The following is a 27,416-nucleotide window of genomic DNA, read 5'->3' on the forward strand; positions in this document are numbered from 1 at the left end:
TGAGGCAGCCTCTGGATGGCCTTTTCTTCAGTCTCTGTTCTACGTTTTATCTCCATATTTGCTCCTGTGAGTATTTTCTTTTCCTTCTAAGAAGAACTAAAGCACCCACACTTTGGTTTTCCTTCTTGAGCTTCATGTGGTGTGAGAATTGTATCTTGGTTATTTGGAGCTTTTGGGCTAATATCCACTTATCAGTGAGTGCATACCATGTATATTCTTTTGCAATTGGGTTACTTCACTCAGGATGATATCTTCTAGTTCTATTCATATGCCTAAGAATTTCATGAATTCATCATTTTTAATAGCTGAATAGTACTCCATTGTGTAAATGTGCCACATTTTCTGTATCCATTCCTTTGTTGAAGGATATCTGGGTTCTTTCCAGCTTCTGGTTATTATAAATAAGGCTGCTGTGAACACAGTGGGGCATGTGTCCTTATTACATGTTGGAACATCTGAGTATATGCCCAGGAGTGGTATTGCTGGGTCCTCAGGTAGTACTATGTCCAATTTTCTGAGAAACCACCAAACTGATTTCCAAAGTGGTTGTACCAGCTTGCAATCCCACCAGCAATGGAGAAGTGTTCCTCTTTCTCCACATCCTTGCCAGCATCTGCTGTCACCTGAGTTTTTTTTTTCTTTTAGCCATTCTGACTGGTGTGAGATGGAATCTCGGGGTTGTTTTGATATGTGTTTCCCTGATGACTAAGGATGTTGAACATTTCTTTAGGTGCTTCTCAGCCATTTGGTATTCCTCAGTTGAGAATTCTATGTTTAGCTCTGTACCCCATTTTTAATAGGGTAATTTGATTCTCTGTAGTCTAACTTCTTGAGTTCTTTGTATATATTGAATATTAGCCCTCTATTGGATACAGGATTAGTAAAGATCTTTTCCTGTTGGTTGCCTTTTTATCCTATTAACAGTTTCCTTTGCCTTACAGAAGCTTTGCAATTTTATGAGGTCCCATTTGTTGATTCTTGATCTTACAGCACAAGCCATTGGTGTTCTGTTCAGGAATTTTCCCCTGTCCCCATGTATTCGAGGCTCTTCCCCACTTTCTCCTCTATAAGTTTCAGTGTGTCTGGTTTTATGTGGATGTCCTTGATCTACTTGGACTTGAGCTTTGTACAAGGAGATAAGAATGGGTCAGTTTGCATTTTTCTACATGCTGACTTCCAGTTGGACCAGCACTGTTTTTCCACTGGATGGTTTTAGCTCCTTTGTCAAATATCAAGAAACCATATGTGTGTTGGTTCCTTTCTGGGTCTTCAATTCTATTCTTGCCAACTGCATCCAAGAACACATCAAAACAATCATTCACTCACCACAATCAAGTAGGCTTCATCCCAGGGATGCAGGGATGGTTCAGTATATGGAAATCCATCAACCTAATCCACTACATAAACAAACTCAAGGAAAAAAAAACACCACATGATCATTTCATTAGATGTGGAGAAAGCATTTGACAAAATTCAATACCCCTTCATGTTAAAAGTCTTGGAAAGATCAGGAATTCAAGGCCCACACCTAAACATAGTAAAAGCAATATACAGCAAACCAGTAGCCAACATCAAACTAAATGGAGGGAAACTTGAAGCAATCCCACTAAAATCAGGGACTAGACAAGTCTGCCTACTGTCTCCCTATCTATTCAACAGAGTACTTGAAGTTGTAGCTAGAGCAATTAGACAACAAAAGGAGGTCAAAGGGATACAAATCGGAAAGGAAGAAGTCAAATATCACTCTTTGCAGATGATATGATCGTCTACTTAAGTGACCTCAAAAATTCCACCAGAGAAATCCTAAAGTTGATAAAGAACTTTAGCACAGTGGCTGGATATAAAATTAACTCAAACCAATCAGTAGCCTTCCTTTACTCAAAGGATAATCAGGCTGAGAAAGAAATTAGGGAAACAACACCCTTCACAATAGTCACAATATTACTTACCTTAGAAACAGACTTTTTAAAAAAGGCTTTGTATTGCCCAAATACTCACATTCAAGGTCCCACTTCCATTGAGCTTCAAGGACCTTCTCCCAAGGCATTACCTCAAAATTCCTGCACTAGGGGACTAGCATGTGACATATGGGCCTTTGGACCATTTGTATTAAAACTATAGCAATATTGCAAGGGAGACTCATTGGAACTATTCAAATGTAGGTTTGTACCACTATCGTAAGATGCATCTGAGGAGTGTGCCTCCATTATGGCATGGTATTGTAGTAGCTACTTTGTATATCCCAAAGCGTGTTAGTAGTTATTAGTACATTGGAATTCTTAGTGAAGAATGAGCCCTATTTATGTTGCTACTTATTTTTTATTAGTACCAGACTTGATAAACTTGAATTTTATTCTAATACAGAGGTCTAGGATTCACAGAAATAAAATTAAGTAGAAAAATGACCTTTTAATTTCTTTAAAAAAAGAGAATAAGCCGGGCGTGGTGGCGCACACCTTTACTCCCAGCACTTGGGAGGCAGAGGCAGGTGGATTTCTGAGTTCGAGCCCAGCCTGGTCTACAAAGTGAGTTCCAGGACAGCCAGGGCTACACAGAGAAACCCGGTCTGGAAAACCAAAAAAAAAAAAAAAAAAAAGAGAGAGAGAGAATAACTTTTTATTTTGAAATAGCTGTAGCTATTATTATAGCTGTTATATATGTATAGAGAACTTATTCACCCTTTACCCGGTATCCACTGATGGTAATATTTTGATTAACTACAGCTATACTATTACAACCAGAACACTGACATTCCCAGAACTTGTCTGTTCTTTACAGAGATCACCAGTTTTACATGTATCCATTATAGATTTGTTAAAGTTACCATAGAAAAGTTCTGAGTAGTTCTGTTACAAGGGTTGTGCATTTCTTTTGGTTTTTTGAGGTGCTTGAAATTGACTAGGGCCTTGTACATGGTAGGCAAGTATTTACCACTTTATTTGCACATAAATTTTGCATTTATGCACATGTATGTAGGTGTTCATAGAAGCCAGAAAAGAATGTTGGCTTCTCTAGACCTGCAGTCTCAGGTGGTTGTCATCCATCTGACACGGGTTCACTCAGGTACTCTGGAAGAGCAGCAAGCACTTTTAACCTTTGCTCCATCAACCCCAGCCTCAGCAGAGACTCTTTATTTCCTACTCCCTTCCCTAGTCCAAAACTCTTGTTAATCTGCTGTTAATCTATTACTAAAATGGCAGTGTGTCAAGAAAACTATATAAATGGGATCAGATATTTTTTGACTTTTTTTCAGATTGATCTTTTTGGTCAGTATAATTCTTTGAAGCCTTCCAAGTTGTAAGTGTTTCGGTATTTTTTTTTCCATCTTTATTGTTTTCCTTTTGGTGTAGAGGTGCTAAATTGATTAACTGTTCATCTATTGGAAATCATTAGAATTCTTTCTAATTTTTGACAGTTACAAATGAAATTGCTACAAACATTCAAGTATAGATTTTCACGTGCACATAAAATTTTGTTTTCTTTGGGATTAAATGTGTTTTATTTTCTAAGAAACCACATTTCAAAAAGGATGTAGCATTTTACATTCCCACCTACAATGTAAAAACAAACAAACAAACAAAACTCTGGTGTTTGGAATTCTAACTTTGTAATTTTAATTTTAAGAATTTCATGGGCATTAGTGATATCTTGGTTTGTTTGTCTTTTTGTAATGGTCAGTAATAATAGACATGATTTCATGTTCTTTTTCCTGACTATATCTTCACTGGAACTGAGTGCATTCTTTTGGCTATATCATACCAGAATGTTTGGGCATTTTTATTGAGTTTTGAGAGTTGTTATGTGTTGTAAATATAGATATTTTGTTGGCTATGGAGTGGTAAAATATTTCCTCCTCCTCTGTGGCTTGCCTCATTATCCTCAGGTCTTCCATAGCCTAAAATCTTTTAACCTTAACTAGATAAATATGGCTTTTTAAAAATTCTTTTTAGTCAATGATCCAGTTGAGTTGGTTTTTGTATTATGAATGTCTGAGTTGAGTTTTTTAGTGCTTGTTGTTGTTATTGAGGTACACTTACGCCTGTACCATATATAGAAATCTTTTGTGTGTTTCTGTTAGAAACTAATAGGTGCATGTTTTTCTGAGCCTCTTCCTGGGTTCCTGCTTTGGTTGCCCTGCCTGCCTGTGCCTCAGCCTTCATTACTGTACATGTACAGCACAGAAAGCCTTAATACGTAGTGGAATGACTCTTCTCACTTTGTTCTTATTTATTATTTATTATTATTTATTATTTATTATTTATTATTATTTATTTTAATACGTAGTGGAATGACTCTTCTCACTTTGTTCTTATTTTGAAAACGACCAAAGCTAGTCTTCCATAATGACTGGCACAAGCTTGTCAATGCCACTAAAACAAAAGAAAAAAGAAAAACCTCTACTGACACAGTAGTATTTCAAACTATAGATCAATTATATGTTGTTATATTGATAAACACATTAAGGAATCAAAATCAAAATTAAGAAATCTAAAATCTTTGGATTAATTTGACCAAGCATAAGCTTCAATTTGAATTGTTCCCCTTCTCCCATGTCTTTTGTCTGATCTGATGAAAAGGCTTTGCTCTGTATTTGTTGAACTGCACAGAAAACATGGTGTGGGAAAGAAACAAGCTGTTCTTTGCAGAGCTCTTTAGCAGAATTTACAAGGAAAAGGGTGACTTTATTTACTTTAAATAATACGGAATAGAACTCAAAATTGCAAAGAGATGTTATCAACCTTTATCACATATTGCTCCCAGTATTTATGGGGTATTTGCTCTGTTTAAGGTTGTTTTTAATGCCTTGGCTGTTTTCTCAAATGGTTAGCACTGCACACATATACATTATTCTCTGTTGGGACATGGAAGTATATATAACTCAAGGTTAAAGCTATGTATTAAGCTTAGGTTGTAAAAACTGATTTCCTGTATGGAACAGTTTGATTTGCTTTTCTGAATTTTATAGCAAAGTTGATGAGAGGTATTGGTCTGAAGTTGTGTGCTTTTGTACTGTTACTTTGGTTCATGTCATGGTAATAACAGCCTCATGTATAGTCAGCGATTTTCCTCCTTATAATTTCTTGGAAAATGTGTATGAAATTGGTGTTAGGTTAGCTTTGATTTTAGGTTTTAGAGTTACTCTCTCTCCAACTTCTTCTCCCTCTCCCTCTATATATGTATTTAGCTGAGTTTGGCTTTGAACTTGAAGTTTTCCTGCCTGAGCCCCCTAAATGCTAGGGTTATATGCATATGCCATCAAGACTGTTTTGAAGTGGTTAGTTTTAAATTTTTGTTAGTATTCTCCAGTAAAGTGGTAAAATTAAAAAATTAATTTCTTTCCCATTCCAGGCCACCAGCCCCTCTCCACGGATGCCTTCTTTTTCCTGTTTCTACAGCACAGCAGTCTGGGCCACTCTCTGCCTTTGTTTTCCTCTCTCCCCACTGGTTTTCTTTGAATTGATCTCTTCTTACAGTTTGAATGTTCTCTTTCCTCTGCTTAGGCCTTGATTTTATGCTAGGCCATCCCTGGGGAGTGTATCTTCCTCACTCACCACAAGCTCTGTCATTGCACAATAGTCTATGCTTTCTTGGTAACTGTTCTTTTTGCCTGTGTTCTGATACTGCTCACAGGGCTGCCCACTGAGTGCTTATCCTTCTTAGCTCTTTATGGTCTGATATGCTGCTTCAGGGTAATTTAATATGAACACTGTGTTGATTCCTTATTGGCTATGCTCTATCTGCATCTGCCTTAAAGCCCTGCATAAGTCTCCCATCATACTTGGGGTCTGAGTCAACACTTAGGCCCTAGTACAGCATAAGTGGCTAACTGTCTCCCCATGATACTCTTTTGTCCTACCTGAGTCTCCATCTCCTAGGCCTGTGTGTGTGTACTCTTTTACATCTACCTCCCTGGGAGCTGGTCCCCTGCTCTGAGCAACTCCTCTGTGCAGATGTCATCTATATACAATTTAGATTTTGACTGTCCCCAATTCTGCTCATTATTCAAGAAGAAAATAAAAAGTAAAATAGAGAGGAAATGAAAGCTCAAGTTTTATTCTGAAGAGAAAAAACTGTGTTCTTTATAAAAAGAATGTTTAAATGTAGTTGCTTATTCATGAGAAAACTTTGCCTTACAAATCGCATCATATAAAGTAAGGCAAAATCTGCTGCTTTTGTGTTTTTCTTGCCTTGTCTAGTATATCATTTTTTAAAATCAATAGGCTCAATTTTGATTAAATAGAGAATAACGATGGAGTATTAATAGAAAGTGTTAGGCTGGGGTTTTAAAAGCTATCTTAATTTGTATCTTTTCAGTAGAAATATTTGCCATGAAGGATTACATTTACCTTGTATAAGGTCAAACCAAAGGGAGAAGAGCGCCAGAAGCATTAGAAACACGATGTGTTTCTGTGATGTGTTTAAGTACACCATTTAAGCTTCGGCTCAAATGCAAATCTTTTAGCATTATTTAAGGCAACCTGACCCTGGGATTGCTTGGCACCCACCACTGGCCATTGGCAGCATACTTTCAGAAGGTTGTAGAATTCAGTAGCTCTCAGCAAACCTACAGAACAAGTACTTTTCTTTCTCTCGTTTTCTTTTTCAGTTACAGCTGATAATATAGTATAAAGACATAATGTTAACTTATTTTTAAAATATTTATTTTGATGTTTAAAGTGTCTTTACAAGAGTTATCCCCAAGGCCTGCATCTCTCATTTTTCTGAAATAGGGTCTTGACTTTGGTAATGTTATGTGGGAAAATGTACTTGTATCTTGGACAGAGCTATATAGAGGCTCCTTATGTGAACCTCCTGTTTCATATCTGTACTGATGCTCTGTAACAAGAGCTTAGAGAAAGTCCACATATTTGCCTTCATATGTGGATTTTAACCTATAACATGTACGTGGGAGCAATTGTAACTGGATCTTGTATATATGAGTAGAAAGCAAAAGGAAAGAGTGAGATTTAGGTATTGAGGAAAGGCAGAGTATAGGTAAGCGATATACCTTGTGAAAGAGAATATAGAGCTAATTGTTTTCTAATTTTAACATTGTGATAGCTTTTATAAATGTGGTAAATAAGACATAAAAATGTAATTGATGTTGAAAGTGTAAAATCTTAGGCAGAGTTTCCAGCTCCAAAAGGCCTTTGTAGCTGTGTCAGTGCTCACTGAGACATAGAGACTTGGGTCTGGCTAAATGCTTGCTTGAGTACTTAGGTTGTTGTGGCTGTGTGGTGATTTTCATAAGAGGGTATGGCATACCTCATGTACTAAATATCAAAGTGTGGTCGCACATTCGATCCAGCACTAGGGGAAGCAGAGTGAGGCAGATCTCTGAGACCAGCCTGTTCTACAGAGTGATACCCTGTGTGAAAAAAGAAAAAAAAAAAAAGATCACATTTCTTTTATGATATAGCACATGTAAGAAGTTTCAGCTCTCATACAAACCTCTGGGCATTATTCAGGAGAAGTTTGAAATTTACTTATAGGAAGGCATGATGATTAGACAGCGCAGATAAATGAAAAGGCATCCCTCATTCACAGTGAAGATGAGTGAGCAAAATTGTGCTAGCAGGTAATATAGACGTTGATATTTCTGCTGTTAAGTGTATGGCTATGCTTCCTTAATAATCTACGTATATTTAGGGACTTTTCCACTGTGTTAACAGCACTAATAATAATAACATACAGGGGTAAACCAAAATTTAGAGACTAATGGAGAATGCAACAAAGTTATGGTGATGTGAATTATGTTGCTTATGGAAAAATATACTAAGGAATGAGCTGACATATGGGTTTCAGGTAAATGGAGAGGCTTTCCTCGGATATCTGGTATTGAGTTACATGTGCAGAAGGGTGAGTGGAATATTGTCTGAGTTTTCTCTAGAAGGATTTGGGATAGAGAGAATTCTTGTTACAGGGACTGAATTGTATGACTTCAGAAAGTCTTTCACAGTAGCACGAATGAATTGTTTGCATAGATGGGAAAAGCAGGCACCATTTATAGCCCTGAACAGTGAAAATTTATAAAACATTATAGGTTTTGCTGAAAGATGGTGACAGTTCACTCTGTGCATCTCCTTGTTTACTAGGACCTTTAAGGTGGCAACGGGGGCTGTGTACTAGTAGCTGTTGGCTTTATTTTTGTAGGAAAATATGTTTCAACATATTCAAATAATTCTAGTCACAGTTGCAGTTCTGACTGAAGATGAACTCTATTCTAGAGCAATCTCAAACCCCGTTTCTTTTCCTGTCTCCACTGCCGGTTCATGCACCATTCCCAAGAGACTGTTTGTGCTGTAACTTATTTGAGGATAAGCTCCTTTTTAGGCCCAGATACTCTAATTTTCCCCAGAGGACAGTTTGCTAGTTCTACTTGACATTTCTGAGATGGAAAAAAAAAGCCCTATTAGTTTCAAATTGTAAACTGAGTAGTAGATCATTATTTCATTTTCTCCTTTAAAAAACATTGATTATAACCATTAGGTAAGAATTAAATGTATATTGCCCTGCAATAGAAATATTAGACTTTGATTTTTCAGTTACTTAAGAGTTTTTACTTCCTTTTTGAAGCTTTTATGGAACATTTTGGGGTTAGGGGGAAGTCTTATAATTTATTAATAGAAAATTTCAACAGAAGATGGCCCTTTAACTTCATTTGGATAGAAAGCTATTGAACTTTACTGGGCTTTTATAAATGTCCAACAGTTTGAATGTATAAATTCCACTTTAGATGGTGGATTCTGAGATCTGTTACTCAAAGAATGTTTTGACTAATTACTGTGCATTTAACAGTCTTTCTTGTAGTCTGACGAGACTCTGCCTCCTGCACAAAGTTAGATTTCCTGTAGTAAGTACTTTTTCCATTTTGTGTGACATTGACACACAGCCATGAGTGACAATTTTTTCGCTTGGATAGATTTATTTAGACTCATGCCCCACCCACATTTTGGTTAAGAAAAATTGAGAGGTTGTCAGTGAAGCCCATTGACACACACACACACATCTCCTAAGCATTTAGCTTTTCTGCAGTATCAGCTCCATGCATGCTGTCCAGGAGCTTATGGACTATGATTATTGTCCACCAAAATTCATTTTGTGTACCTGCTGTAACAAATTAGGATTGCACACACCTGAAATAAGCAGGAGGGAAGAAGCCACTTGTACACAAGGAAGCACAAAGCAGTTTCTCAGGAAACCCAAGGAGCACTTGTTTGGTTTGCTGCCTCAAAATTGCAACTGTGAGTTTCTTGAATTATAACATGTGAGAAATAAATATTCTCAAGTTAAAACTTTAGAAGTTAATATCTTTATTCCTACCCTATTAAATTGATTATAAAATAATTATTGATAATTCAGTGTATGTTGTCTTTAAGCCTTTGTTAAAGACATTCTTATCATCTTATACTCAAATTTTTAAAAGTTTTAAAGTATTTGAATAATCTAAAACTACAGAGATATTTAGATATGTTTCAGTAATATATGTTAGCTTTTACAGAGGTCAAACTTGTGGGGAGCGGGTATGGCAGTAGTCCCAAGATGGCACCCAGGACTGCAGCCAAGTCTTATGACTTGCACCTGACTTCCTCATACACCCAAAAATAAGCCACGTCCATCGTGAGAGCTGTGCAGGCGCACCATGACACAAGATCAGGCCATTTGACAAAGGCCAATGAACTGAGATTACAGGGTCTGGGCTGATGGGGTGTGATTGAGGGGTTATATAAGGGATTGCAATTGGGGGCTAGAGAGAGATTCCTGCTTGCATGTTGAAAGGTTCCTGAATAAACTTCTTTGAGAAGAATGCTGTGTCGAAGCTCTTTTCTGCTGGTCGGAGACAGAAGCGACAAGTAGTTTTCCCCCTTTTTTCTTTTTTGGCAGAGAGAATGTTTGTCTTAGGTTGCCCCCTGCGGCAGTGCCCCTTACCCGTCATTGGGAGACAAACAGCTTTGGTTTGATCCCTGTCTTAGGTTGTTGACACGCCCAGGGAGTCTAACCCGTCATTGACTACTTCTCTAGCATGCCAAGCCACACTTGAGACTGTCCTGTTTCCACTGCTGCAAAAGCCTGTATCATCAAGGCTTGGGTTCTGCGCTGACGAAACTGTATATGGCAAATGCACCAAAAGGCCATGATGCTGATTAATATCAGAAACAGGGCAACTCCAACAATTCTGGCCCACTCTTTCAAGCGGGAGACAGCTGTAGATTCAGCTGGCCAGTCTTTAAGGTACTGAGATATCTGCAACACCCGAGGATAAATTACTCACAGCCACGGCAGTTTGTACCACAGAGGTAAGGGATATGGCCACAGCCGTGGCTGCAGTGGCAGAAATTTGCTATAGCAGTGACAATGGCCGCAGTAATACCAAAAATCCCTCTTAGGTCTAAACAAAGTCATAGCAGAAGGAGCTTGAACAGGCCAAGGTACAAAGTGAGGCATCCTAGTCACAACAGCTAAATGATATTCAGATGCATTCCAGCACATACTATGATAACAAATATCACTACTACAATTAACAATATTATTCTCATAACTACCATTATAAACAATAAACACAAAAGGAGGCCACAAACAAACAGGCATAGCCTTAAAGGAAGCATTGCGCCCTCCAGCAAGTTGAGATACAGAGGTTTCAAACACACTAGACCCATTCCAATAAAAACTTGCATTACCCCATGCCCTTCCCACTAGCATACTCAGAGGAGAAAGATCTGTGCAACTACCATTCACACCACACAACAACAACACATTTCTGAGAAATATTTTGAATCATTTGAAAGCACAGCAATCCCCTTAACTGAAGCTGCATTGGTTCCTGCACAGGCGCTATTTCCCTATCCCATGGTAAAAAGGGTAACTGCAGCGAAGCATTAGATGTGAAAAATCGAGGGAACGCTTGTGCCGAATGCGTCAACAGCATGGGTTTGGGAAACACAGATAAGATTCCCCAACGTGGATCTTCAGTCACCACCACGGGAAGTATCTTCAACACCAGGAGCATCCACGCCATCCCCACTCCGCTCATTTTGGACTGCTCTGGTCAACCGCTCCGGGACTCACAGTGGCTGTCGATGATCCTGAGGAAACACACAAACAGATCCTCTTGCCCAAACCAATTGAGAGCGCTCCTCTCTTACCTGATTCAGCGCCTCATTACCTCTCTGGAGTTCTGCACCACATCTTTCTCTATCTTCTATGCAATTTCTCACTAACTTCCAGACCGACAAAACCCCTTTTGGTAAAACCCCCTGTTCCTCTGCAAACCTCAAGTCCCCATGGTGCTTGGTGCAACTTGTCCCAAAACCGGGAACCTTATAGTCTAAATCTGAGAACTTAACTCGTCCTAAAACTGGGAACCTTACCAGCTAGCTGCCCTGACTGTGATGAGTTCTGAACAAAGAGAAGGTTCCTTGTATGGGCCACCAATTGTCAATTCTGTCTCCGACCAGCAGAAAAGAGCTACGACACAGCGTTCTTCTCAAAGCAGTTTATTCAGGAACCTTTCATCATGCAAGCAGGAATCTCTCTCTAGCCCCCAATCCAATCCCTTATATAACCCCTCAACCACGCCCCATCAGCCCAGACCCTGTAATCTCAGTTCATTGGCCTTCATCAAATGACCTGATCTTGTGTCATGGTGCGCCTGCGCAGCTCTCACAATGGACGTGGCTTATTTTCGGGTGTATGAGGAAGTCAGGTGCAAGTCATAAGACTTAGCTGCAGTCCAGGCACCATCTTGGGACTACCACCACACCTGCTCCCCACACAAACTATTACATCTTTATTTACTCTCTAGTATATTTTTCTCTATAATTTAAATCTACTGGGAATTATGCCAACATTAAAATGATCTGTTTTTAAAACTAAAACTTCATATTTTTTTAACTTTTATTTTATGTGCATTGGTGTTTTGCTGTATGTATGTATGTATGTATGTCTGTATCAAGGTGTTGGGTTCCCTGGAACTGGAGTTACAGAAAGTTGTGAGCTGCCATGTGGGTGCTGGAAATGGAACCTAGGTCCTCTGGAAGAGCAGCCAGTGCTCTTAACTGCTGAGCCATCTCTCTAGACACATTAAAACTGTATATTAAGTGGGAAAAATTAAAACTATTTCCTCTCCTTTCTCATTCTATACATTTTTATACATTTTCTACTAAAGGGATGTAGTAAACAACATCAGGAATTTATAACTGATACAGTTTTATTAGTAAAACTGCATCCCTTATTTATAGCTGAACAGGAGATTAAACAACAGAAACTGAGGAAATTAAAAAAAAATCATCAGATCCTACAAAAGCCTATTTATATTTAACAAAGCTGGAAAATCTAGATGAAATAGACAACTTTTCTGTACCAGTACTAAATACCTATGTAAAATCGGGTTCAGATAAACCATCTAAACAGTTCCATAAGCCCTAAAGTAATAGAAGCAGCCATTAAAAGTCTCCCAACCAAAAAAAAAAAAAAAAAAAAAAAAAAAAAAAAAAAAGCCCAGGAACAAATGCAGAATTCTGTCAGACCTTCAGAGAAGACCTAACTCCAATACTCTTCAAACTAGACCACAAAATAAAAACAGAAGGAACACTACCCAATTCATTCTAAGAAGCCACAGTTACACTGTGTATTATCCCTTGGAGATGAAATGGTTTCTGTCTAATCGGGAACTTGTCACAATTTCCTTTCAGAGAGGACTTCATAAGAGTTCTTTTCCCTACTTCTATTATGTTTAATTTTCAAAACAGATTTTAAAAACTGGTTGAGTGCATATTAGTTTGAGCTTAAAAAGACATCATGTATATTTAAGAGGCATTTAACTATTATAAATTGTTTTGATGACTTAAAGTCAATACTGAGTTGTTTATTTTAAAATAAATTTTACTAGTTTAATAAAAAAAAGAAAAAATATAGCTTAACAATTTTATTTCCTTAAAATTGCTTATCTGTCTGTCCATCCATTTGTCCATTCATCTGTCCACCCCTGACACCCATCTGACGTTCTGATTCAGGGTCTCACTGTGTTATCTCTTATCACATCCTTTTAGTGTTCTCCATTCAGTGACAGTATTTCAGTCCTTCTTGCCCTTGTCATTTTTAAAGAGGAGCAATCACATATTTTATAGATTTTTATCAATATGGACTTGTTGATTTCCTCTTAGATTCAGGTTCTACATTTTATAGCAAGAATCTGAAAGAAGTGATGTGTCTTTCGCTGAACATGGCTCAGGTGGAGATTTACTGCTCTAGGTTTCTCCATTGTGAAGTTGGGTTTCCTTTTTATAATTAGTAAACATTATAGTTCTATGGGATCAATCAAATGGTAGTTAATGTTTTGTTATTAAACTTGTTCTAGCTTTGGAAATGGAAAAAAGAAATGTTAGAAAATTAAGTGCAAAACTAGTAGGTAAGCACATTATTATTAAGTCTAATAGCTTAAGGGATGTTGTTCCTCCTCTTACAATAATAAAAATGTGGAACACACTGAATTACACATGACACTGGAGTAGAGTAACCAACTAGCCCAAGGCCAAAGGAGACCTGTGCTGTAAGGGAAAGGCAGCAGTAAGCACTGGAGTAACTGGACTACCTGGGTTTTAGCTAAAGTATGTGGGAGATTGCTAAAGGCCAAATGTGGACAGGTAAGAGTGGGATCCTCTGGGATAGCAAACACAGGGGAAGCTTTTCTTTATAGCTCTATTGGGCAGGAAACTGATTTTCTTGGTGCAGTGTTGAGGGGAACCAACACTTGCCATAAGGAGGTTCTCTATCTTTGGTAAAACAAAACACATTTTCAGCAAAAGGATATATACTTCTTAAAAACCCATCTGACTTGGTGGGAGGGAGGAACAAAACTGAAATGGAGGGAAGAGTTCCATGCTGGTCCCCAGACTGTAGAAGAAAGACAAGAATACTTCACAGGTGTTGGAAATCGATCCGCGGCTAACATGAACTGGGTTTCACCTGGGAGGCAAACCGGGGCTGAAAAGAGAGGGGAACTAAGCAGACAAGAGAGAAATGGAGCCAAGAAAATGTTCTGATTAAGGCTTAAATGTTTAATAAAAGTCTGCGCTTATAAAGGGGGAAACCCATCCCCTGTCACGCCAAGTTTCTTGATGTTGAGATGCCAAGTTGTCAGCACAGCCTTTTAGCAGTAAGTAAATTCACAGGTTGCAGTTAACTCTGGAAAATCTGGGAGAACCTGTGTGGCCTCACAGCAGGTGGTAGGCAGTGTCACATCCAAGGAAACTAGCTGAGTAGGAGGAGCTGCACCATAGGTGGCCCCACCTCAGTGGTTAAGGTCTGAACCAGTCTGCCTAGGCTGAAGGAGGTTACACACAGGCCCTGGCTGGTTAAAGACTGCTTAGTATAAGCATAATCACAATAACAACCAAAAGAAAACTACCGTAACCCAGACCAACTATCAAGTGACTAGTAAATGTAGAGACTCATCAGGCTTGGAAGGCATCAGGCTGAATGTGGGACAGACATTGAGAAGAAGCATCTGGTCTACCTGAAGGGAAGTTTTGTTTAGAGGAATTTGGTGTGCACTGAGGACCAAAAGAGCAACAGCAAATCTTGAAGCAGGCTATTCATAAAATCAATAGAATCTGAGCCAAGGAAAGGTCTGCTTAGTTCTGAGCATTGGAATATATCATTTTGTTTGTTAAAGTACCTAAGATATTCAGACATCAGTAAACTATGATATGCAAGCGAAAGGAGAACTATGAGACAGTAAAAGAAGCCAATGCAGTTAGGATGCACATGCTGCTGAACAAGCTGATGAGGAATTTAAAACAATCGATTAGCACATTTCAAATGTGTTCTCTCTGGGTGCCCAGTGTTATATTATATTATAACAAAATATGTCATCTTAAAATACTGATACATTTCTTGGAGACCTTGCTGTCTGAAGATATTTTGAGCCCAACTCTTAACATATCTTCTTTGCTTATATTGAGATAAAATCTTTAATTTTTCTAAAGCTTCAACGAAAGTTTAAACTTTGCCTTAATATATAAAACATGATTTTCATGGTGGTATCCAGGATTTAAAATACACTCAGAAGAAATTTTTTTAAAACTTCAGCCCTTCCTTTTCTCCCTCCCTCTCTTTCTGCATCCTACCTTTCCACCCCACTCCTGTGTGTGTGTGTGTGTGTCTGTGTCTGTGTGTCTGTGTGTGTGTGTGTGTGTGTGTGTGTGTGTGTGTGAAGGCTAACAATCTTTTTTTGGAGACAGGGTTTCTCTCTGTAGCCCTGGCTATCCTTGAACTCACTCTGTAGACCAGAATGTCCTCAAACTCAAAAATCCACCTGCCTCTGCCTCCCAAGAGCTGGGATTAAAGGCGTGAGCCACCACTGCCCGACTCACTAACAATCTTTGAATTCACAAAGTCTTGGTCATTGTAGCTTAATGGTCTTTGGTAAGTTAACCTTTCTCTCCTGGCAGTCTATAATAAGCATCAAGAAGAAGCAAATACCTTCAACATTTACTTGGCTCCTGGCTTCAATAACAATTAGCAACAGTAAGCAGGTCTCTTTGTGACCTAATCTTAGGTGTGATACTTTTGATTTAACCCTAATCATGACAACAGAACATGAGTACCAGGATTACTGGGTTATGTTTAAAGAATGGAATTTATTATCACAACATTTTAAAAATAAATTTCAGTGTATTTAATGTAGATCCCTTAATGTTTCTTAATGTTTGTCTAAGGCAGGCCCCTTGGTATCAGGTAACTTATTGCTCCTGCTTCCTTCTTGGGTCAATTTACTTGAGTATGTTTTTTCATCCTTTTACTCTGAGGTGATTCTATTCTTGATGGTAAGGTGTGTTTCTTGGATACAGCAGAAGGATGGATCCTGGTTTTGATCTTGTCTTTTATTAAAGAATTGAGACCCGTTATATTGAGAATTATCAAAGAGCAGTGTTTGTTGATTTCCATTATTTCACTGTGTTGAATGCCCACCCCCCCACCTTATTTGCTTGTTTGTTCTTTTTTCTTGTGTTTTCTTGGGTGTGGTTAATCTTTTCAGGTTGAAGTTTTTCTTCTAGTACCTTCTGTAGTGCTATTTGTGTGTATGTATTACTTAAACATTTACAAATTGCTTATGTTTGGTTTTATTGTGGAATGTCTTCTTTTTTCTATTGTGATCGAAAGTTTTGCTGGGTTCAGTGATCTGGGCTGGCACATGTGATCTCTTCTTAAAATTTGTAGAACATCTGTCCAGGCTCTTCTGGCTTTTAGTCTACATTGAGAAGTCAGGTGCTATTCTAACAGGTCTGCCTTTATACATTACTTGGTGTTTTTCCCTTACAGCTTTTTAATATTCTTTCTCCGTTTTGTATCTTTAACGTTTTGATTATTATGTAATATGGGAATTTCTTTTATGGTTCTTTTATGGACTGTGTTCATTGATGTTCTATGTACATTGATAAGTAACCCCTTCTTTAGGTTAGAGAAATTTCTTCTATGATCTTGTTGAAAATATTTTCTGTACCTTTAACATGGGTTTTCTCTCCTTCCTCTATTCTTGTTATTTGAAGATTGATTCTTTTCACAATGTCCCAGATTTCCTGCATAATCTCTGCCTGGATTTTTTAAGATTTAACATTTCTTTGATTGAAATATCCATTTCTTCTACCTTATCTTCCATGGCCGAGATTCTCTCTTTATTGTCTTGCACTCTATTTTTTGGTGAGGCTTGTCTCTGGGGTTTTTGTTTGACTTTCCTAAAGTTTTCATTTTTAGTTTAGTCTCTGGATTTCTTTAGTGATTCTATTTTTACCTTCATGTCTTAAAGTGTTTCATCATTTGATTCCACTGTTTGTTTTTTGTTTTCGTAGACTTCATTACAGGGTTTGTTAATATCCTCTTTATGGTTATTGAGATAATCGTAATTCCTGTTTTGAAGTCCTTGTCTTGTACTTCAGTTACATGGCATTTCTCTGGGACTACTGGAGTAGAATCACTGGGTTCTTTTTGGTAGAGGCATATGGTCTTGGTTGTTGATGTTTGTTTTTGCACTAGAGTGTAGGCATCTGGGTTTAGGATGATTGAGGTTTCCAAGTATTTGGCTTAGTTAGTGTTACTGTTACTATTATGATGAACCACCACAACAAAAGCAACCTGGGGAGGAGAGGGTTTATTTGGCTTATACTTTCACATCATTGTTCATCATTGAAGGAAGCCAGGACAGGAACTAAACAGGGGGCAGGGGGCTTGAAAGCATAAGCTGATGTAGAAGCCATGGAGGAGTGATATTTGTTGGCTTGCTCATCATGGCTTGCTCAGCCTGCTTTCTTATAGGATCCCAGCACCTTCTTACAGAAGCTCAGGGAAGGCACTACTCACAGTGGACTGAGCCCTCTGGCATCAATCACTTATTAAGAAAATGCCCTATAGCTGGATCTTATGGAAGCATTTTTTGCAATTGAGGTTTCCTCCTTTCAGATAACTCTAGGCAAGTTTACATAATGCTAACTAGCACAGGGTTGATATCAGTTTTTCTCTTTGATGGTTGGATGTTCCTTTCCTTGGTTTTTCTTGCCTTTTCTTGATCTTAGTAAAGTGTAGTGGCTGTGTGTTGCCTGGTAGATTGTGCTACTGCAAGTCAATAGGTAGCATAGAGGTATAGATGTGGGCTAGGTGAAAATGCTGAGAATGGCTTCAGGAAAGAGTAAAGGGGATCCTATCCTCACCAAGAGAAGGGGTCGTAGGGAGTTGGAGGTTCCTATTAAATTGTAGAGAAGTAGAGGATAACCTGGAAAGATGGGGATGAAAGGTCTAGTGGGATCCTGAGTCTGAACCAAGAATTGGAGTTGACATGTGAGGATGTTTACCTGTAAGCAAGCTGTTATGGACTGAGGGTAAAAATGGAGAGATTATAACGGAGAACAGGAAGGATGGTGTAAATCATCTACTTGAGTCCCTGTCTGCTGTGGTCACTGGTAGTCTCAGGTAGAAAGTATTTCTAGGGCCTGACCCAAAGGGATGGGAATGAGTTAGAAGGGAGGGGTCCATAGGAAGAGGAAAGCTGGGTCCATACCAATGTTCTTGGTGTCTCCAAGGAACGGAGGTAGAATGGAAAGACTGGTGCTTTCAAGCAGGCCATTGCAGGGCTGGAGGTAAGACTATAATTCCAGATTGTAATAGAGCACAAGAGGAGAGTGAAAATTGTCTACTAGAGTCTAGATCTGGTGTGGCCACCAAGGTTTCCAGGTACCGAGTGCTTTTAGATATTGGTGTCTGGCACAAAGGAATGGGAATGGGCTAGAATGGAAAGCCAGGAGTGAGTCCACAGGAAGGAGAAAGCTTGATCTATCACTTGTTTGAGTCCCCAGGGAACAGAAATAGTGTCTCAAGTCCATTCATGTCAATATGATTAGCATGTTTAGTTCTTAATCTTACCCTTTTTTATTCCTACAGTATCTGACAGAGTACCAAGAATACCAGTCATAGTCAAAGCCATATATTTCTCTGGAAAATATTAGTTATATTAAAATACTAATACATGTGACTATGAAAGGATGTTTTCATTGACATTATGACCATTAATAATATTATTATTAATAATAGCAATATTATTATTTAATCTTTTTTACAGTCTAGTAAATGCCCCTTCCTGGTCCACCCTCCAACAGTTCCTCATTTCATTCTCCTTCCCCTTACTCCAAGAGGATGTCTCCATACCCCCATACCCCACCAGACCGCCTCCCTCCCTGAGGTCTTAAGTCTTTTGAGAGTTATGTGCTTCTTCTCTCACTGAGGCCAGCCCAGGCAGTCCTGCTGTATATGTGTTGGGGGCCTCATAGCTGGCATATGCTACCTGGTTGGTGGCTCAGTGTTTAAGAGATCTCAGGGGTCCAGGTCAGTTGAGACTGCTGGTTTTCCTATGGAGTCACTCTCCTCCTCCCCTTCTTCCAGCCTTTCTTTAATTCAACCACAGGAGTCCCCAGCTTCTGTCTATTGGTTGAGTGTATCTGCATCTGGCTCTTTCAGCTGCTTGTTGGGCCTTTCGGAGGGGTGTCATGCTATCTAGGTTCCTGTCTGTAAGCACACCATAGCATCAGTAATAATGTCAGGCCTTAGAACCTCCCCTTGAGCTGGATCCCAATTTGGGCATGTCACTGGACCTCCTTTCCCTCAGTCTCTTCTCCATTTTTGTCCCTGCAGTTCTTTTAGATAGGGACAATTCTAAGTCAGAGTTTTTGACCGTGGGATGACAATCCTTCCATTTGATGTCCTGTCTTTCTACTGGAGGTGGACTCTACAAGGTCCCTCTACCCACTGTTGGGCATTGCATCTAAGGTCCCTCCAAGTCCTGAGCATCTCTCACCTTCCAGGTCTCTGGTACATTGTAGAGTGTTTCCCTGCTACTTACCTCCCAAGGTTGTCTGTTTCCATTCTTTCTGCTGGTCCTCAGGGCTTCACTCCTGATCCCCCCACCCTCTTGCTAAGTACCTGATCATGTTCCCCCTTCCCCCTCCCTGTACTCTCTCCCACCCAGGTCCATCCCTTACTCTGCTCTACACACCCCCCACACACCCTGCCCCTGTGATTGTTTTTGTTAAAGTTTTTCTAAATCTTTGTTTATTTTTTAATTTTAATTTTTGTTCTTTATATATATTAAATCATGACTGCAGTTTTCTGTGCCTTTACTACCAATTCTCCCCACTCCCCCAGATCCGCTCTTCCTCTGTTTCCCCAAGGAAACTCTTAGAAGAGAAAACATTTTATTGGGACTTAGCTTGCAGTTTCAGAGGTTTAGTCCATTATCATCCTGGTGGAAGCAGGGCAGCACACATGGCACTGGAGCAGAGCTGAGAGCTGCATCCTGATCCACAGGCACAGAGAAAAGCGCTTGACCTCAAAGCCCACTCCTGCCCCATCCCCAGTGATGCACTTCCTCCAGAAAGGCCACACCTCCTAATCCTTCTTAGATAGTATCATTCCCTGATGGCCAAACATTCCAATATATAAGCCTGTGGGGGCATTCTTATTCAAACTATCACAGAGGGCTTTTGATATTAAAACATAAGATTATCTTACAGAGGAATGTAAACTATGCAATAATATTTAAAGTAAAATATAAGATTTCAAGAGAAATTCATTCACTCCGGTACAATTGCTAGTCCTGTTAGTTCTTTTCATGTTAAGTAAGAGGAGAGTTTATGGGCGTTTTGAGGAAGTCATTGGAAGGGTCACTAATGAGGATGGTGGTAAATTTTCACGTGTAAGCTATTGTTTTCCTTCCCAAGAATTAATAAGCCAGCACTGGGCATGCACTTCTCGAAGTTTCCATCCTTCTGGTATCAGGCCAGCTGCTCCCTTCACTAGATCACCCTTTGTTGACTGCACTACTGTCTAGATGGGGTGGAGGCTGGGAGCTTTGATTGTTTCTTTGTGCTCTGACATTGCTTCAACGACAAATGTAGACTAGGATTCCAGATGTTTTCTTTACATATCTTTTAAAATTTGGAGCATAGATGTTGCAAATTTGAGGAAACTAAAACCATTCCCTAAGAATCATGTGTGCCTTTGTGGAAATGTACTTTAGATGAGCTGCAACTTTAAGCGTGTGGCTTTATTCTGATGGACTTTTTATTTATTTTCTCCATTTTTGGGGGGGGATATTTCTTTTTAGAGTAAGTGAAGAAAAGGAGGTGACAGAGGAGCGGCTGAAAACTGAGCAGGAGTCCTTTGAGAAGAAGATCCGGCAGTTAGAGGAGCAGAATGAACTGATCATCAAAGAAAGGGAAGATATCCTTTTGAAAGTGGCTTTCATTTTATGTCCAGCAGATTTGACTCTTGTATGAAGAAATTTTAAAAACCAGAGAAATATTTGTTATACTTTATTTTTTAATTAATTTATTTTTTACACTCCATATTCGATTCCCCACCCTACCCCCATCTACCCTCCGTCTGCTCCATATCCCATACCTCCTCCCCATGCCCCTGTCTCCAGGAAGATGTCTCCACTCACAACCTCCCACCACGCCTGACCTCTAAACTCCCTGGGAGAGGCCTCCTGTCTCTTGAGGGTTAGGTGTATCATCTCTGAATGACACAGACCCCAAAGTCCTCTACTCTATGTGTGTTGAGGGCCTCATATCAGCTGGTGTGTGCTGTCTGTTTGGTGGTCCAGTGTTTGAGAGATCTCAGGAGTCCAGATCTGCTGGTCCTCCTACAGGATTGCCCTTCTCCTCAGCTTCTTTCACCCTTCCTTAATTCAACAACAGGGGTCAGCTGCTTCTGTCCATGGGTTGGGTGCAGATATCTGCATCTGACTCTTTCACAGCTGCATGTTGGGTCTTTCGGAGGCAGTCATGATAGGTGCTTTTTGTGAGCACTCCATAGCCTCAGTAATAGTATCAAGCCTTGGGAACTCCCCTTGAGCTGGATCCTACTTTGGGTCTGTTGCTGGACCTTCTTTTCCTCAGGCTCCTCTCCATTTCCATTCCAGTAATTCTTTCAAACAGGAACAATTATGGGTCAGAGATGTGACTGTGGGATAGCAACCCCATTCCTCACTTGATGCCCTGTCTTCTTGCTGGAGGTGGGCTCTATAAGTTCCCTCTCCCTACTGTTGGGCATTTCATCGAAGGTCCGTTCCTTTGATTCCTGAGAGTCTCTTACCTCCCAGGTCTCTGGTGCATTCTGGAGGGTTCTCCCAACCTCCTATTTCCTGAGGTTGCATGTTTCCATTCTTTCTGCTGGCCCTCAGGGCTTCAGTCCTTTTCCTTCACCCAATATCAGATCAGGTTCCCCTCTCCTCCCAGCCCTGACCCCATCCACTTTCCCTCCCAAGTCTCTCCCTCCCTCCCCACTTGTGACTGCTTTCTTCACTCTCCCAGTGGGACTGAGGCGTCCTCACTTGGGCACTTATACATCTGCATGTGCTACCATTTCTAGGCAGTCAGAAAGACATTTAGTAGCATGTGTTAGTGCTTCCTTTGTCCTTGATAAGGCCACCTAGCTTCTCTGTTGCTATTACTATGCTGATTTGTCAACTAAAACCTATGGTAAGAAATCTGGGCATTACTTAAGATATTGGGTCTTATTAAATCCTGCCCACTACTGTAATGGAATCTTAACCTCTGTATTTAGACTTCTTCCAAGGTAAAGCTTGAACAGTTCAAAGGTATCCTGCTCTGTTATAAGCACTAGAGTGAAAGAGAAAAATCTAGAAGTTACAGCAGCAGCCTTATTTAGGTGTGGTGGTTGATAAATGTTTATATTACTGTAAAACCAACAATGCCATATAGAGCAGAAAGCTTTGCAATTTACAGTTAGAAAGGTATGTGTATGTGTGCATGTGTGCATGTACATAGTGCATTGTTTGTATAAAAATAAAGTAAAAATGTTTTTAAGATTGGCTTTATGTTGAAATCTTGTGTATCTGCACCACGGCTTTGTGTGAGGACAGGGCCCATGGAGGACAGAGAAAGGACCCCTTGCAGCTGGAGTTATAGTTGTTTTGTAGCCGCCCCAAATGGTGCTAAGTGCCTCTGAAAGAGCAGTAAGTACTCCTTCCTATGTGAGTCTCCTTGGTCTCGATGATGAGGACAGTGGGAGCAGAAAGAACAAGAAAGGGGGAGGGTTGGAAGCCCTGTGAGTACACACTGTAAATGATCATACTTGGACCAGCGGTCAGGAGGCAGATAACTTGACTTGGGGTGATTCAAGGCTTATAAAGTTTTGGAGGACTGAGGGTAGGGACATCTAGGATAGCCAAAGGGCACTGGCTGAGGGCTGAAGGTACCAAAAAATGCCTAATTAGCATGTAGAAGCCCATTAAGAATCTCAGGTGCTGCCTAAGCAGGTTCTTATCAGGAGAAAGGAAATTGATCTTATAATCTAATTGCGGCTATGCGATATTCCTAGGGTAGAGGAATATGTGGGGGCTTAGAATTCCCCAGACAAAGTCAGAGAAGCAGAAACCCTGCCAATGAAGGGAGTTTTCCATATTGACCTGATTCCAGAGGCTAAGTCATGGTGGACTTGGACCAGAGTTTTTCCATACTCCTAACTACTGTATTATTTCTGTAGCCCCTATAGAAACACATTTAAATGTAAAAGTTTTTACTTAGAAGGACGTATGAATTAAAATACCCATATTTATGGACTTTGTTTTGGATAGGTAGAATTACATAATGACAGATGGAAGAGAGAAACAGCTAAACAGTGTATGGTGGATCTGCCATCAAAACCAGTGTGTGAATGCTTGAAAGAACCATTGTCCTTCTTGCCCGTACATTACTGACTTGATGGTTAGTATTTCAAAGATCCTGCAAGTAATAGACATGGTCTTGCATTGAGAATAATCATGTATTATTCTTTTTTAAAAAATTAGAAAAGTCTGATCTTAATGATAAGTTAACTAGCTTAAAAATCACAAAACCATAACTTTAAAAAATGAGTTCTGTACTTCTGTTCTTTAAATAGAAAATTAATGCAGTTTGAATTTTTACTTTTGATTGTAGAATATAAGGATTATTAATGCCATATTAGTAAAAATTTAGCTTCTTTCTGTTCTCTCCCTCTCTCAGATTCTGATGCTCTGTTTCTCTCTTTCTTTGTGTCTTTTTCTCTGTGTTTCTGTCTGTCTGTCTCTGCCTCTTTCTGTCTGACTTTCTTGCTCTGACTCTCTGTCCCTCCACTATAGTGTCTAGGTAATCATTTTGGGCCTCTTCTGGCTTATTTGAGCTTCATTGTTCTAAGAATGTCAGCCCTCAGGTCAGAGACCATGTTCTTGCTTTCCAAGTAAGAGAAAAGCTATTTACTGAAAATTCACAATGTACATTGGCTAGCTAGTACATTACAAAAATAGTAGTTTAGAAATCGAATGAAAATTTTATTTAAAGGGTCTGTTTTTCACATAAGAACTTGAAAGAGATGACCTCTCTCATGATTTGGGGTCTTAAAGTTATCAGTGTTGACCACTTTACAGTTCTAGCTTCTAATGGCTATTCCAGTTCAAAGGAAAACATTTCCTGCCTGTCTCTATACCAATACCATGCCGTTTTTATCACTATTGCTCTGTAATACAGCTTGAGGGCAAGGATGGTGATTCCGCCAGAAGTTCTTTTATTGTTGAGAATAGTTTTCAATATCCTGGGTTTTTTGTTATTCCAAATGAATTTGCAAATTGCTCTTTCTAACTCTATGAAGAATTGATTTGGAATTTTGATGGGGATTGCATTGAATCTGTAGATTGCTTTCAGCAAGATGGACATTTTTACTATATTAATCCTGCCAATCCATTAACATAGGAGATCTTTCCATCTTCTGAGTTCTTCTTCAATTTCTTTCTTCAGAGACTTGAAGTTCTTATACAGATCTTTAACTCGCTTGGTTAGAGTAACATCAAGGTATGTAATATTATTTGTGACTATTGTGAAGGGTGTCTTTTCCGTTATTTCTTTCTTAGCCTGTTTATCCTTTGAGTAGAGGAAGGCTTCTGATTAGTTTGAGTTAATTTTATATCCAGCCACTTTGCTGAAGTTGTTTATCAGATTTAGGAATTCTCTGGTGGAATTTTTGGGTCACTTAAGTATACATTCATATCATCTGCAAATAGTGATATTTTGACTTCTTCCTTTCCAATTTGTATCCCGTTGACCTCCTTTTGTTGTCTAATTGCTTTAGCTACAACTTTAAATATTATGTTGAATAGATAAGGAGACAGTGGGCAGCCTTGTCTAGTCCCTGATTTTAGTGGGATTGCTTCAAGTTTCCCTCCATTTAGTTTGATGTTGGCTACTGGTTTGCTGTATTATGTTTAGGTATGAGCCTTGAATTCCTGATCTTTCCAAGACTTTTAACATAAAGGGATGCTGAATTTTGTCAATGTGAAATGATCATGTGGGTTTTTTTTTCTCTTTGAGTTTATTTATGTAGTGAATTATTTGGATGGATTTCTATATGTTGAACCATCCCTGCCTCCCTTTGATGAAGTCTACTTGATCGTGGTAAATGAATAATTGTTTTGATGTGTTCTTGGATTTGGTTGGCAAGAATAGAATTGAAGACACAAAAATGAACCCACACATACATGGTTACTTGATATTTGACAAAGGAGCTAAAACCATCCAGTGGAAAAAAGACAGCATTTTCAACAAATGGTGCTGGTCTACCTGGAAATCAGCATGTAGTAAAATACAAATCGACCCATTCTTATCTCCTTGTACAAAGCTCAAGTCCAAGTGGATCAAGGACATCCACATAAAACCAGACACATTGAAACTTATAGAGGAGAAAGTGGGGAAGAGTCTCGAAGATATGGGGACAGGGGAAAATTTCTGAATAGAACACCAATGGCTTGTGCTGTAAGATCGAGAATCGATAAATGGGACCTCATAAAATTGCAAAGCTTCTGTAAGGCAAAGGATACTGTCAATAAGACAAAAAAGCCACCAACAGTTTGGGAAAAGATCTTTACCAATCCTGTATCCAATAGGGGGCTAATATCCAATAAATATAAGAACTCAAAAAGTTAGACTCCAGAAAACCAAATAACCTTATTAAAAAATGGGGTACAGAGCTAAACAAAGAATTCTCAACTGAGGAATACCGAAGGGCTGAGATGCATCTAAGAAAATGTTCAACATCCTTAATCATCAGGGAAATGCAAATCAAAACAATCCTGAGATTCTACCTCACAGCAGTCAGAATGGCTAAAGTTAAAAACTCAGGTGACAGCAGATGCTGGTGAGGATGTGGAGAAAGAGGAATACTCCTCCATTGCTGGTGGAATTGCAAGCTGGTACAGCCACTCTGGAAATCAGTTTGGTGGTTCCTCAGAAAATTGGACATAATACTACTGCTAGATCCAGCAATACCACTCTTGGGCATATACCCAGAAGATGCTCCAACATGTAGTAAGGACACATGCTCCACTGTGTTCATAACATTCTTAGTTATAGTAGCCAAAAGCTGGAAAGAACCCAGATGTCCCTCACCAGAGGAATGGATACAGAAAATGTGGTATATTTACACAATGGAGTACTACTCAGCTATTAAAAACAATGAATTTGAGAGGCCCCTTGGTCTTGTAAACTTTATATGCCTCAGTACAGGGGAATGCCAGGGCCAAAAAATTGGGAGTGGGTGGGTAGGGGGCAGGGTGGGGGAGATTCGGGATAGCATGTAAATGAAGAAAATGTCTAATAAAAAATTGAAAAATACCCAATGAATTTATGAAATTCTTAGGCAAATGGATGGATCTGGACTATAATTATCCTGAGTGAGGTAACCCAATCACAAAAGAACACACTTGGAATGCAACCACTGATTAGTGGATATTAGTCCAAAAGCTCCACGTAACCAAGATACATTTCACAGACCACATGAAGCTTAGGAAGAAGTAAGACCAAAGTGTTGGTGCTTCAGTCCTTCTTAGAAGGAAAACAAAATACTCACAGGAGCAAATATTGAGATAAACTATAGAGCAGAGACTGAAGGAAAGGCTATCTAGTGACTGTCCCACCTGGGGATTCATCCCATATACAGTTACCAAACCCAGACACTATTGTGGATGCCAAGAAGTGCATGCTGAAAGGAGCCTGATATAGCTGTCTCCTGAGAGGCCCTTCCAGAGCCTTACAAATACAGAGGCAGATATTTGCAGCCAACCATTGGACTGAGTGCAGGGTCTTCAATAGAGGAGTTAGAGAAAGGACTGAAGGAGTTGAATGGGATTGCAACCCTATAGGAAGAACAACAACATCAACCATCCAGACCCCCCAGAGCTTCCAGGGACTAAGCTATCAACAAAGGAGTACACATAGCTCCAGCTGCATATGTAGCAGAGGATGGCCTTGTCATGCATCAATGGGAGGAGAGGTCCTTGGTCCTATGAAGGCTCGATGGATACCTCAGTGTAGGGGAATCTAGGGTGGGGAGGTAGGAGTGGATGGGTGCATGGAGGAACACCCTCATAGAAGCAGGGGGAGGGAGGATGAGATAAGGGGTTTCTGGAAGTGGGGAAACCCGGAACAGGTATGACATTTGAAATGTAAATAAAGAAAATATCCAAAATAAAACAACAACGAAAAAACAAACAAAAAAAAAATAAATAAAACCAAAAACAAAAACCCAAAAACATAAAACAAAAAACCAACCAAACAAAGGAACATATTTTACCTAGGGTAGGAAGAAAATGGACCAGAGTTCTTGGCAACTGTAAGTCCTCTCCATTTAAAAAGAAGAGAAAACAAAACAAAACAAAAATCCTCTATCTGTGTATCCTGTCATTTTCTCATCTGATAGTCTTTTATGATATTACTGGTATTATGTAGCTTTGCTATCAGCAAAGGAGGCTGAAAATTTAAGTGTGCAGCTTGTCTCACTTGGGGAGAGTTAGCAAGCAGTGAGAGAGAAGGAGAGTGAAGTTAGCTTTCAACTCTGGT

General features: G+C 39.4%; 1 protein-coding gene across 13 annotated transcripts in view; it reads left to right on the forward strand.

Annotated features, from left to right (window-relative positions):
* AW554918 (expressed sequence AW554918) overlaps positions 1-27,416 on the forward strand; it is a 298,592-nt gene that overhangs the window by 14,481 nt on the left and 256,695 nt on the right. For all 13 annotated transcript variants that reach the window (XR_003952505.1, XR_001782355.2, XR_001782354.2 and 10 more), the window contains one exon: positions 20,651-20,766. Coding sequence is in view for 10 of the 13 variants with exons in the window: in XM_006525833.4 (XP_006525896.3) it covers positions 20,651-20,766 (116 nt within the window). In the remaining 3 variants the exon portion in view is untranslated. The remainder of the gene's footprint in view (positions 1-20,650; positions 20,767-27,416) is intronic.

Source organism: Mus musculus, chromosome 18 (assembly GCF_000001635.26).
Source record: "Mus musculus strain C57BL/6J chromosome 18, GRCm38.p6 C57BL/6J".
NCBI lineage: Eukaryota > Metazoa > Chordata > Mammalia > Rodentia > Muridae > Mus > Mus musculus.